This window comes from Medicago truncatula, chromosome 1 (genome assembly GCF_003473485.1).
Source record: "Medicago truncatula cultivar Jemalong A17 chromosome 1, MtrunA17r5.0-ANR, whole genome shotgun sequence".
NCBI classification, from domain to species: Eukaryota; Viridiplantae; Streptophyta; class Magnoliopsida; order Fabales; family Fabaceae; genus Medicago; species Medicago truncatula.
The window spans coordinates 22291842-22302511 of NC_053042.1; the positions used below are offsets into that span (position 1 = coordinate 22291842).

A 10670-nucleotide genomic window follows, 5' to 3' on the forward strand; every position below is an offset into this window, starting at 1 on the left:
CTAAATGTTTTATCAAGAATTGCTTTTAATAAATGACAACTTTGTCACGTGTATCAAAGTTAATTTAGTCAGTATCAACTTATCTTGTACATTTGAGTTAATTATGAAATTTGAGTCAATGCCCTTTTCTCCCATGCATTTTATATATTTATGAAATTTTAAACATTGTCCATTTATCCCCTTACATTTTAGTTGATGAATGTTTAATATCATTGTAGAATTGAAGCGAAGTGATATTCTAGATAGTATAAACATTTTTTAGATTCTAAATTATTATCCTTATTATTATTATTATTGTTATGCCCCTCTCTTCCCTAAAAAATAGAAAAATAAATACTGATCTCTATCTCGGTTCACACTTCACAAACATAGGAGTCTTTGAGAGTTGCTGTTTACATATATGATAGGGCTGAAAAACATATGTAAAAGACGAAAATGCTCCTGCGGCAGTTAACTATCGAAGTTTGGAACCGGCTGCAGTTAACTACCGAAGTTCCTTCGGCAGTTAACTGCCGATGAAAAAATAAAAATAAAAATCTCGGCACTTTTTTTTTTTTTTTTTGGTCAAGTAGCCTAGAGGCTAGAGCTCACACAATTTAATTGTGGAGAAGTGGAGTGTTCGGGGTTCGAACCCCGGCTCCTGCATATAATATGCAATATCCCTACCAACTGAGCTATGCTCACGGGGATAAATCTCGGCACTTTACTGCCGAGGAACTCATAATTTTTTTTTTTCCTTTTTCATTTTGTTTAATTGGTATGGGCATGGGATAGCTTTCGGACTTATATTTAACTTTGATGTATGAAAATTCTGACAGATCCATCACTTTGCAAATAAAAATGCTGAGGCTTAGTGGCATCTACAAGAATATTTTGAAAAATTTTAATGTCAAGTTGATTGAAGGCCGTGGAAAGGTGGGATGATTCTTTGGATACATTTCCATGTACTAAATAGCTTTGTAATTTTAAAAAAGAAAAAATATCAAATTTTTATTGTGCTGATATTGCTTTTGTAATCTACAGATTGTAGATCCTTGTTTTAAAAAAAGAAAAAAAAATTGATGAGTTCCTCGCCAGTAAAGTGCCGAGGTTTTTTTTTTTTTTTTTTAACTTTTTTCGTCGGCAGTTAACTGCCGAAGGAATTTCGGTAGATAACTGCAGCCGATTCCAAACTTCGGTAGTTAACTGCCGCAGGGGCAAAAATGTTATTTACTCGTGTGGCACAGCCTTATGTAATGTGGAAACAGCAATTCTCGGAGTCTTTTCATAATTTTTTTTCTATTATTATTAATTATTATTATTATTATTCATTTAACTTTATCCAACTCACACATCATTCATTTCACATTATTTTTCTCTCTTTTCACTAAAGAAGTTCTGGAAAACTCTCCCAATCCTCTATCAAACCCTAGCCGCCGCAACAAATTTTACGACCTTCTTCAGTGTGTTTACGACATCGTTTTGTTGTTCCACCATCATCTTCATCCTCTCCTTTTCATATATAGTTTTAATCTATCAAATTTATTTTCAGATCAAAGATGTTTTTAAATATCCCTTTGGCCATCTTTTCTTCTAGATCTCGACAACTATCACAGTAAAAAGAGTCCCATCCATTTCCTCTACAAAATCCATTAAAAAAAATCAAGATCGGACTACCTTCGCCGGTGGCCACCGCGCCGGAGTTTGTCACCACCGCACCGGAATAGAGCTTACGTGTTTTCTTCCCAATCTTGTATGATTTGGTCCAAATCAAGGTCAGAACTGATTTTTTTTTTTTTTTAATTTGTAAATATGCATTTTTTTTAGATCTCCATTTATTTGTTTAAACTATTAACTCTGACAGTAACTGTATAAATCTTATATTCCTTCTTTTCTATTTATTTTGTTTGTTATATGCATTTTTTTTTTAGTTCATGATGTGTGCATAGTTTTTGAATTTTCTGTTGGTAAATAAAGAAATTATTTTTTTAGAGGCATTGCAGCTATTATTGATTTATTATCCTTCGTTGCAGCTATTATTATTATTATTATGGCATAAATTTGAAAATTAAAATATGAAACTTTCAAATTTTTTTCTTTTGTAATGGTAATCAGGTTATCACCACTCTTTTTCTATTATTTAATTTAATGTTTTTTTTTTATCATAATACAACAATTTCTCAACTGTTAACACGTTATATACTGATATGTCATTATCACACACCAACTTTTTCTTACAAAAATGACACAAACTTTTTATCTATTGTTGTTATTTAATAATAATTAATAGTATTTTTTTAACAAAAGCAAGTAATTTTCATTTTCCATGTCTCTGTACCAAAAACTGTCTAAACATCCACAACAGAAATTTACTACCGGAGCAACTTTTTTTCGAGACAACCGCAACATCAATAGCTTCAGTTTCGTCATCAAACATGCAACAACAAAAACATTCAAAAGATGAAATTTGATGTGATTCTCTTATATTTTTAAGAGATGTAAGATTTGTTTTTGTAGATTAATGAATCTATTTTAGGTTTTTTTAGATCTAATACTAATGCTATTATTTTGGCTGGTGAATGATATTTTTCTTTTGCAAATCAAAAAAATGATTTTTTTTTTTTTCCTTTTATATACGATCCCAGTTTTTTATTTTTTATTTAACAAAAGTTACAACTCTGTTTTTTCTTTTTTGAAAAAATTCTTTCTTTAATAGATTCTTTTTAGAGAGTCTCTAGAAAGTCAGAACACCAGCAACTCATCCTCTTTCTCTTTTTTTTTTTTTTTTTTTTTGATACGGAATCTTCAATGGACAACTTCCAAAAGTCTATAATTCCCATTTTCGACAAACTTGGATCTCAATCATGAGTTGTGCAGCAGATCTGGAACCTTCATCATGAAGCTCTCTTTTGGACTTATGTGATATACTTCTTTCACACATGCAACAAATAACAACAACAAATCAAAGGTTTTTAAGGTCAGCTTTTATATTCATATCCTTAATTATATGAAATTGATTTCTTCATCACTATTTATTTATTTGATACATGCAACAACCAATCATATTTATTAAAGGAAAAAAAAAGTTTCTTGTGCGGAAACAAAATTGGTTACAAGTCAACAAAAAAAAATTATGTTTTGCTTGTAAATATCGTTTTGTAAATGATTTTGTTGGTTTTTTCAAAGAACTTTTTTTTTTGTTTAATCTCATATCTACAATAAAATCAATTCAATGATTATGTGTAAAACTTGTTTAATATTTTTTTTCCTATCATTATGTACATAGAAAACACAGATTTTAAACTTATTTTAAAAAATAATAATTCATTTTAATAAGATTTCATGTGATTTTTGTTTGTTGAAAAATATTAATTTTATTTATATTTTACAGAAAATTGGTCACCGTTGACAGAAGAGAGGAGAGAAACTTTTAACTTTCTAGAAAATGATGTGGTAGAACAGAATTTGAGCTTAGCAAAAGGTAAAGAGGAAAAGTGCACATAAACTCTTATCCATTGGTTTAAATCTTTAAAATTTTGATTTGCAAGATATTAGGATTCGGTTGAGACAAAAAGGGAATCAAAAATCAAATCAAAAAAATTCAAATGGAGTCCACCGAGAAACAACCAGGTTTGCTACAGCAGATTGTACCACCGCGTCTAGAAGACGCAGGTCTCGAAGATCCTGCACTTCCACCGAAATCAATCCACGAAGCGTTTCTCAAAGCAGCCGCTGCTGTGAAATCGAGAATATTCACATCCTCCGACGAAGATGATTGCATCGACGATCCAAAGCCGTCCGGCGAGGATGTGTCCGATGTCGTTGGTGTGATTGAGCTGGAAAACAAGGAGCCGGGAGCTTGTGTTGATGGGTTGCAAGGTTTGGATAAGGAGAAAGATGATGTGAAGGAAAAAAGTGAAGAAAAGGAAAAGAAAGAGAAGAAACCTATCTTCGTTGGTGGCTATGCTTGAAACGATTTCAAGGAATTTTGGTGTTAGATTATATTAGAACTCTTGTTTTTTGTACTCTATTTTAATAAGTTAGGTTAATTTGGTGTATGAATTCGTAAAATCTTTATGCTTGTATTGTACTACTATGTATGTATATAAAGTTTGTTGTTTTGTATTATATTAGTTTCTATCTATACTATTCATATTCATAGAATGTTGTTATTGTATTTATTTGAGTATCATGGCTTGTTAGGAAATTGTTAATTGTTGAAGTTTAGCAGTACCTTGTGAATTGAGGTTTATTGTAGTTGTTTGTTTGATGGGGTTTTTGATTTGATGATAATAACTTGCAACACAAAACTCTACATGTTACTAGTTTTGTTGTGTAACGTGCAAGTGTGAGTGAGTGTATGTTTGGATGAGCAATAAGTTTGGCAAAATTATTGTAGCCCCATAATTTTGTTGAAGCTACAAAGTGTAGTTTTTATAAAATATCACACATGCTCACCGTATTATGACAAATTTAATTACTGTCAATCCAAACATTTATCAAGTATTTTTTGAGTATTGTGGTTGTTGATAAGTGACACGATGATGAGATTAGATTAACTAGAGTTTCTGAGTTGTTGAATGATTAAGGTTGCTGGAAATTGCATGAGATTCATGGGAATCTTTCTACCCTCTTTGTGAATTGAATTTGTCACACATTTCTCCGATTGATGATGATGATGATAGGGAAGACTAGTGGAGTTGAACTTCTTTGTTGATGTTGGTCATGATGTGCATTTTAGTTAGAGCTGCGGTTTGGATTTGAATGTGGCTTGTTCCTTGTGGAGAAGTGTGTGATTACTTGAATGGTGTGGACATGTTTCAAGTTTCTGTTAAGATGATGGAGAGGATTAAATTTAATACATATGATGCATTTAATCATGAGTCCGAGTAGCTGGGTATTGAACACTTTTGCGCAGGAAAGATCATTGATGGATTTGTTGTAGTGTCTGATGACTATATAGTCGAAGGGCTGAGGTTAGCTAAAAGAGTGGCGCTTTAGATTGGTGGAGTTTCGTCTAGATTTGAGACCATGTGTATTTCAAGTGGGAGGAATATTGTGAAACAACTTAGGAAGTTGATTTGGCTCAAACTTTTCGAAAAGCAAACAAATGTAAAGACTCTTTGGATAGCTTGAGATATATAATTTAGAGGTTTCTTTGATGATCTATGAGTTTCATCGTCCTCAATTCAATTAATTGATGTTAATCACTGATGTTTTGGGAGTTTCTACTCTCAATGTAGCAGGTTTGTAGTTTCTTTCTTTTTTAAAGTTTGGCCTGTAACAATCCGTTTCCCAAATTCAATTAAATAATAATATTTCAACAATCAGAGTAAAACCCAAACGGGCATGTCACACTACGTCATCAAAATTTCTTAAATAGAATATATATAAAAAAAATCTATTTAATTAAACATTCTTCACAAAACCATCATTAACCATGCAGCGGAATATTTTTCAACTAAAATAAACTCCAATAATTGTTCTTGGCATAAAAGCCTCATCAAAAGAAACCAAATCCTCCATAGGGCTACAACAACAATGTTTCAAAAATTGATACATAAGAAATAAATTAATCAATAAAATCCCATCCCACGTATCAGAGCCCTAGACACTTTGAGCCACCACCTACTACTCAGGATCACCTGCAAGTTACCCATAGGAAGGGCAACATTTTCAAGCAGAAGGGGTGAGATTCTCAAACAATAATATTAATATATAATAACATCAATGAATCTAACACTCTATCATCATAATAATTCATTCAATTATATAAGTATGTCATCATTATCAACATCATCATCAAATGGTATTAAAAACCAACAACATCGACTCATGCAACAACTCGACCCCACCGTTAAGACTCATGCAGGACATGACAACTCCACTAAGACTCCTTGTTATACCCTGATTTTGGACCTAAAAATACTCGTTCAAATTTCTTTTCTAACACTGATATTTGTCAATTCGCTGTTGTTTTACTCTAAATCTTTACTCTCTTTTCATCTGCATATTTTACTGTCTCTGTCTCAAAGTACGTTCAAGCTCGATTTTCTTGCATAAAACTATTCAAAATGTCTTTTCTTGCATTATAAGTCATTTAAAAACTCTCTGAAACATCGCATTACTTTTCTTGCATTTTATTTCAAAAAAAATCATACAAAAGGGTATTTTGGGCATTTCCTGCAGTGGAACCCATTTTAGTCCCTGTGTTTGCCTCTGAGTCTTTTCAACTTGTCTGTACAAATCATTGTTGAGTCTTTGTTTAAAAAATCATTTCAAAAATTGCATCTGAGTCAGTTTCGGTCAGTTTAGTCCCTGGGGGCATTTTGGTCTTTTCCTGTCAAAATTTCGACAGGGAGATATTTTAAAATACCTCATGTCAGTAATTGGTTCGTTTTAGTCCTTTGATTGATTTTATTTTTGGTTTCACTTTACGTTTTTTTCAAATTACCAATTTTAGTCCAATTTTATTTTAATTACATTTTTGGTCCAAAACTTTTTTAAATTGCATTTTTTAGTCTTTTTTTTATTTATTATTATTATTTGCTGCCCAGTCCTTCAAATCCTTTTTTTTGCAGAAAGGTCCAATTACAGGTGTCCCTCTTTCATTGGGTCTCAAGCACACTTGGCACCCTATAAAAGGTGCAATCACTGTACAAGTCAGGATCAGAGGGCCATAGATCACACGCCACATCACAAACAGAATTGAACTTTCTCTCTCCATTCAGTTAGATCAAAATCCAGAAATCATCAAGAACACAGAAAAATCTCAAACCCTAATTCACCAATCCATCAAAATTCATCAGAATTCAACAATCTTTCTTTGATTTCTTTACAGTTCTCAATGATTCATCACTGAATCGTCATCATTGAACCGTTTCCTTCACAATTCCAGTGCGAATTCATCACCATCAGTGACGAACTCAAGCACGATCACGAAGGATCTGACAAGAGAAGAAGAAGGAAAGAAATAAAGAAATTGAACCGGTGAAGAAAAGGAAATCAAGCCAGCAAAGATCCGAACGCGAAGAAGCTTGGAACCGAACCGGAATCGCGAAATACAAAGAGCATTCGTGAATCCAGATCGTGAAACAGAAGCATCAACATCGAAGAGGTAGTTCTCTTCGTTTTCCTTTGCCTTTCCTTCTATTTTCAAAAAGTTTTTTCAAGGTTCAAACTCAGATCTACTCCGATTGGAACTCTTTTAAAAAAATCTAAGCTCGGATTCGAGAAGTAGAAGAAAAAGGATGTTTAAAAATGTAAAAAGTTTTTGAATCGGAGGAGTTTTGAACTCCGGCGCGGTGGTGCCACCGCCGGCCACCGCGCCGGAAAGTTGTATCACGCCGGAGAAGATGACCGGAATTTTAGAGAGAGGTGAGAGCTTCTCTCACTAGGTTGAGAGAAGAGAGAGAAAGAACAAAGAAGAATAAAAAAACCGGCGCTAGCATGCTTTTATAGACAACTAAACCGGACCGGTCCAATCCCTTCAATCTTGAGTGTTGGATCTAGGGTTTTTCCCCTTGGATCAATCCAACGCTCCCTGTGCTTCCAGGCCTTTAGGTTTTGGGTTTGGGCCTATTTCTTTGCAGTTTCTTTCGTTTTTGCTTTTTTCTTGCTATTCACACCTTGTTTTCTTGCTATGTGAACCCTCTGCTTGTCCAATTTTCTTGCAAAAAATTCCTAAAAATTCCTATATGTTTCTTGATGTATTTTTGATGCTTTTGTGATGTTTTCACGTGTTAAAAAATGATAAAAATGTATATGATATTTTCTTGTTGATTTGTTCATTTTTTTTATTAAACTTGTGAATTTTCTTGCTATAATCCGTTCATGAGGTTTTGGCATGGTATGAGTGATTAATATGCAATTTCATGATGAATATGTCTCTGACCCTATGTGTGGTTTACTGTTTGTGTGATGTGAATTTTCATTTTTCTTGTTTTGCAAGTAATGTGTGTTTTTGTCAAGAAATAAAGTGCAAAGTATCTCTAGAAATATGTCATAATGCTTGGCTTGTATGTGTCCTTATTATCCTCACATTATAGCTCAAAATCAAACCTCTTTAACATTGCTATGATGAGAGAATTATAGGTCATGTGCATGTCTAAGTGTTATAGCCAATTCTAGGTACATTTTGCCATTTTATTTCACTTCATTGCTCTTTTCTTTTTGGCTATCCTATTCAATTTTGTTTACCTTTTTTACCATTTTTTCATGCCTTGTATTACTAACCATTTCATTTCTTGTTTCATTCACTCCATGAGCATCTCACCTCTTTCATTTCAATTTCTCATAGTTTAGGCACTATCTTTCTTTTAATTTCTATGTTAAAATGTCATGTAATATTTTAGGTAGTTTAAATTTCCTTTTATTTTCTTGCAAGACCATAGAATGTAAACTAGGGTCAATGTAACGGAAAATGGAATTTAATGATGTACACCGACACAAGCACCGACACGCACACACGTTGTATGCCTACCGCTTTAGATGTATGCTTAGGAAATGCGACACTTAGAAAAATGTCAATTTTCCAAAAAAAAAAACAAGCAAATTCCATCACTTGAAATTTTTTTCCAAATAAACCTTGGAGTCAAAACTCCATTGAACTTTTCTCTTTATTTTCTTAATCAAAACCTCAATGAACTTTAACTTCTACTTAGACCTTTTCTTTTAAAAATCGAACCAACTCTTCACTGCTTTTTTTCTCATGCCTTTACGACTTCTTTCTCTTCTTCAAAACCATTTTCCAACAAAAATTAAAATCAATCAAACACACAAAAACATTTTTTGAAAGAGAACTACATGGAGTTTGATCCCTTAAAAGGGTATGTAGGCATGAGGTCAAAACCTCTCCAAGTCCAATAAAACAAAACTTCAAATCTTCTCCTCCCTCCATTCTTAACCTAAATAAACAACTTTTTAATAAATAGCATTAGAAATAAAGCGTAGACATAAAACTAAGAAGACGGCTCCTATAGAGTACTATAGTCATCGCGGGTGCCTAACACCTTCCCGTAATGAAAACGACCCCCGAACTTAGAATTTCTAAGGGTTTTCTCAATTTTGCCCTTCCCAAGAAAAAATAGAGAATATCAAAGATTGAAAGGTTCAAGCCTAATTAATGACTTGACACCCCAAAATCGTGATAACACTCCTCAACAAATGCAACTATGAATGTGGTACCATATCAGGGCCGGGGCCCTCACCATTATAGAATGGTTAAAGCATTCTTTTTATCAGGACATGAGTCCTCCCATTAACACCGCTTTGAACAACATAGTGTTCCACCGCTTTGAACGACAAGGCGTTCCAGGACCGAGGTCCTCACCATTTTATGCTTATGCACCGACTCCACTTGTGTATATCTACATACAACTCAACAACAAATGCATATGTACTTATATGACTCACCACCCCTTAATGCAACATGTTTATTCACTTGATTCAAGTTCTTCAACATCTCCAAAATTCATAAAATTAACCAATCAATTAACATCGTGTTTAAGTAGGATTTGATGCCTATACCAGAGTTATACAAGCTAAAAGAAACATTTAAAAAAAAATACTCAAAAGGGTCCTCTAGTGCACGAAGCAAGGTTCAGAAAAAGGCTGACTAAGGCTCAGTTCGCTTAAGCGAAAGGTAGCTCGCTTAAGCGACCAGCACACAAAAGTGTTCTTCGCTTACGGCTCGCTCACGGGTCGCTCAAGCGACCTCGCTTCAACAAATTCTGGGCAGCGATCTTGATCGCTCGCTTAAGCGATGGGATGTTCGCTTAAGCGATCGCTCATCTGGGCAGGATGAAAACTTACGATTTCAGACTTCTCTTCACTCTAAAAACCCAATTTTAATCCCCTGATCACCAAAACGTTTTCCAGCAATGTTTACAGGTCCTATACACAACTAGGCACCGAAAGGAACACAAATTATGCATTAACAACATCCATCCAACTCATTCCAACATTCATACAAAACTTTCTCAATTCATTCAATCATCCCTAATTTCATTCCAATTCTGGACATAGCAACATTACAGATTAAGAAATCATACAAAACATCAAACTACTCTACATCAACATGATTCTTACACCTTTTCTTTCAAAATCAGCATTATACCCTAATTCTCAATTTTATCTCTAAGAACTATTCCATTAGATTAATTTTCAGAAATTATACATTAGATTATTGAAAGATAATCCCACCCTTACCTTAGAATTGCAGAGACAAAAGCACAACAAATCCGTTCCTAAGTTCTTCTCTCTTGGTCTTCTCTCCTTGCCTTAGCTTTTTCTCCTCCCAACTTGTTTTCACGTTAAACCGTTTTATGACTTTTCTCCTTATTCTTTCCTTTTACTCCCAAAACTATAACTCCCCCTTTTTCATTAAAACCTCCCTTATTACTATTAATTTCTAATTATTCCCCAACCTCCTAAATAATTCAATTACTCATATCATTCTATTTATATTAAATAAATTATATAAATAAATACTACACACCACATAAATCACATATATTAATTAAAAACACACAAAAGACTCTAAATAATTCTAAAAATACTAAAAATAATAACTAGGGCGTTACAACTCTCCCCAACTTAGAGAATTTCGTCCTCGAAATCTTACCTCAATCAAACAACTCAGGATATGATTCTTGCATCTTACTTTCCAGCTCCCATGTCAAACTTTCACC

The 10670-nt window shown here is 33.4% G+C and overlaps 1 protein-coding gene across 9 annotated transcripts; it reads left to right on the forward strand.

Moving 5' to 3' along the window:
- Positions 1 to 1325: 1325 nt before the first annotated feature.
- LOC25480637 (uncharacterized) lies at positions 1326 to 4143 on the forward strand. Of its 9 annotated transcripts, none has more exons than XM_024774440.2 (3): positions 1326 to 1754; positions 2806 to 2956; positions 3371 to 4143. In XM_024774440.2, the coding sequence occupies exon 3, from the start codon at positions 3585 to 3587 to the stop codon at positions 3948 to 3950; it is 366 nt and encodes a 121-aa protein (XP_024630208.1). In that variant the 5' UTR covers positions 1326 to 1754; positions 2806 to 2956; positions 3371 to 3584; the 3' UTR covers positions 3951 to 4143. The 9 variants fall into 9 exon arrangements, with proteins under 9 accessions (XP_024630208.1, XP_024630213.1, XP_024630211.1 ...); XM_024774445.2 differs by having other exon boundaries at positions 3528 to 4143; XM_024774443.2 differs by having other exon boundaries at positions 2857 to 2956.
- Positions 4144 to 10670: the final 6527 nt, after the last annotated feature.

Excerpts from the sequence above, each read along its gene's own strand:
- LOC25480637 (XM_024774440.2), top strand. The coding sequence starts at position 3,585 with ATGGAGTCCACCGAGAAACAACCAGGTTTGCTACAGCAGATTGTACCA.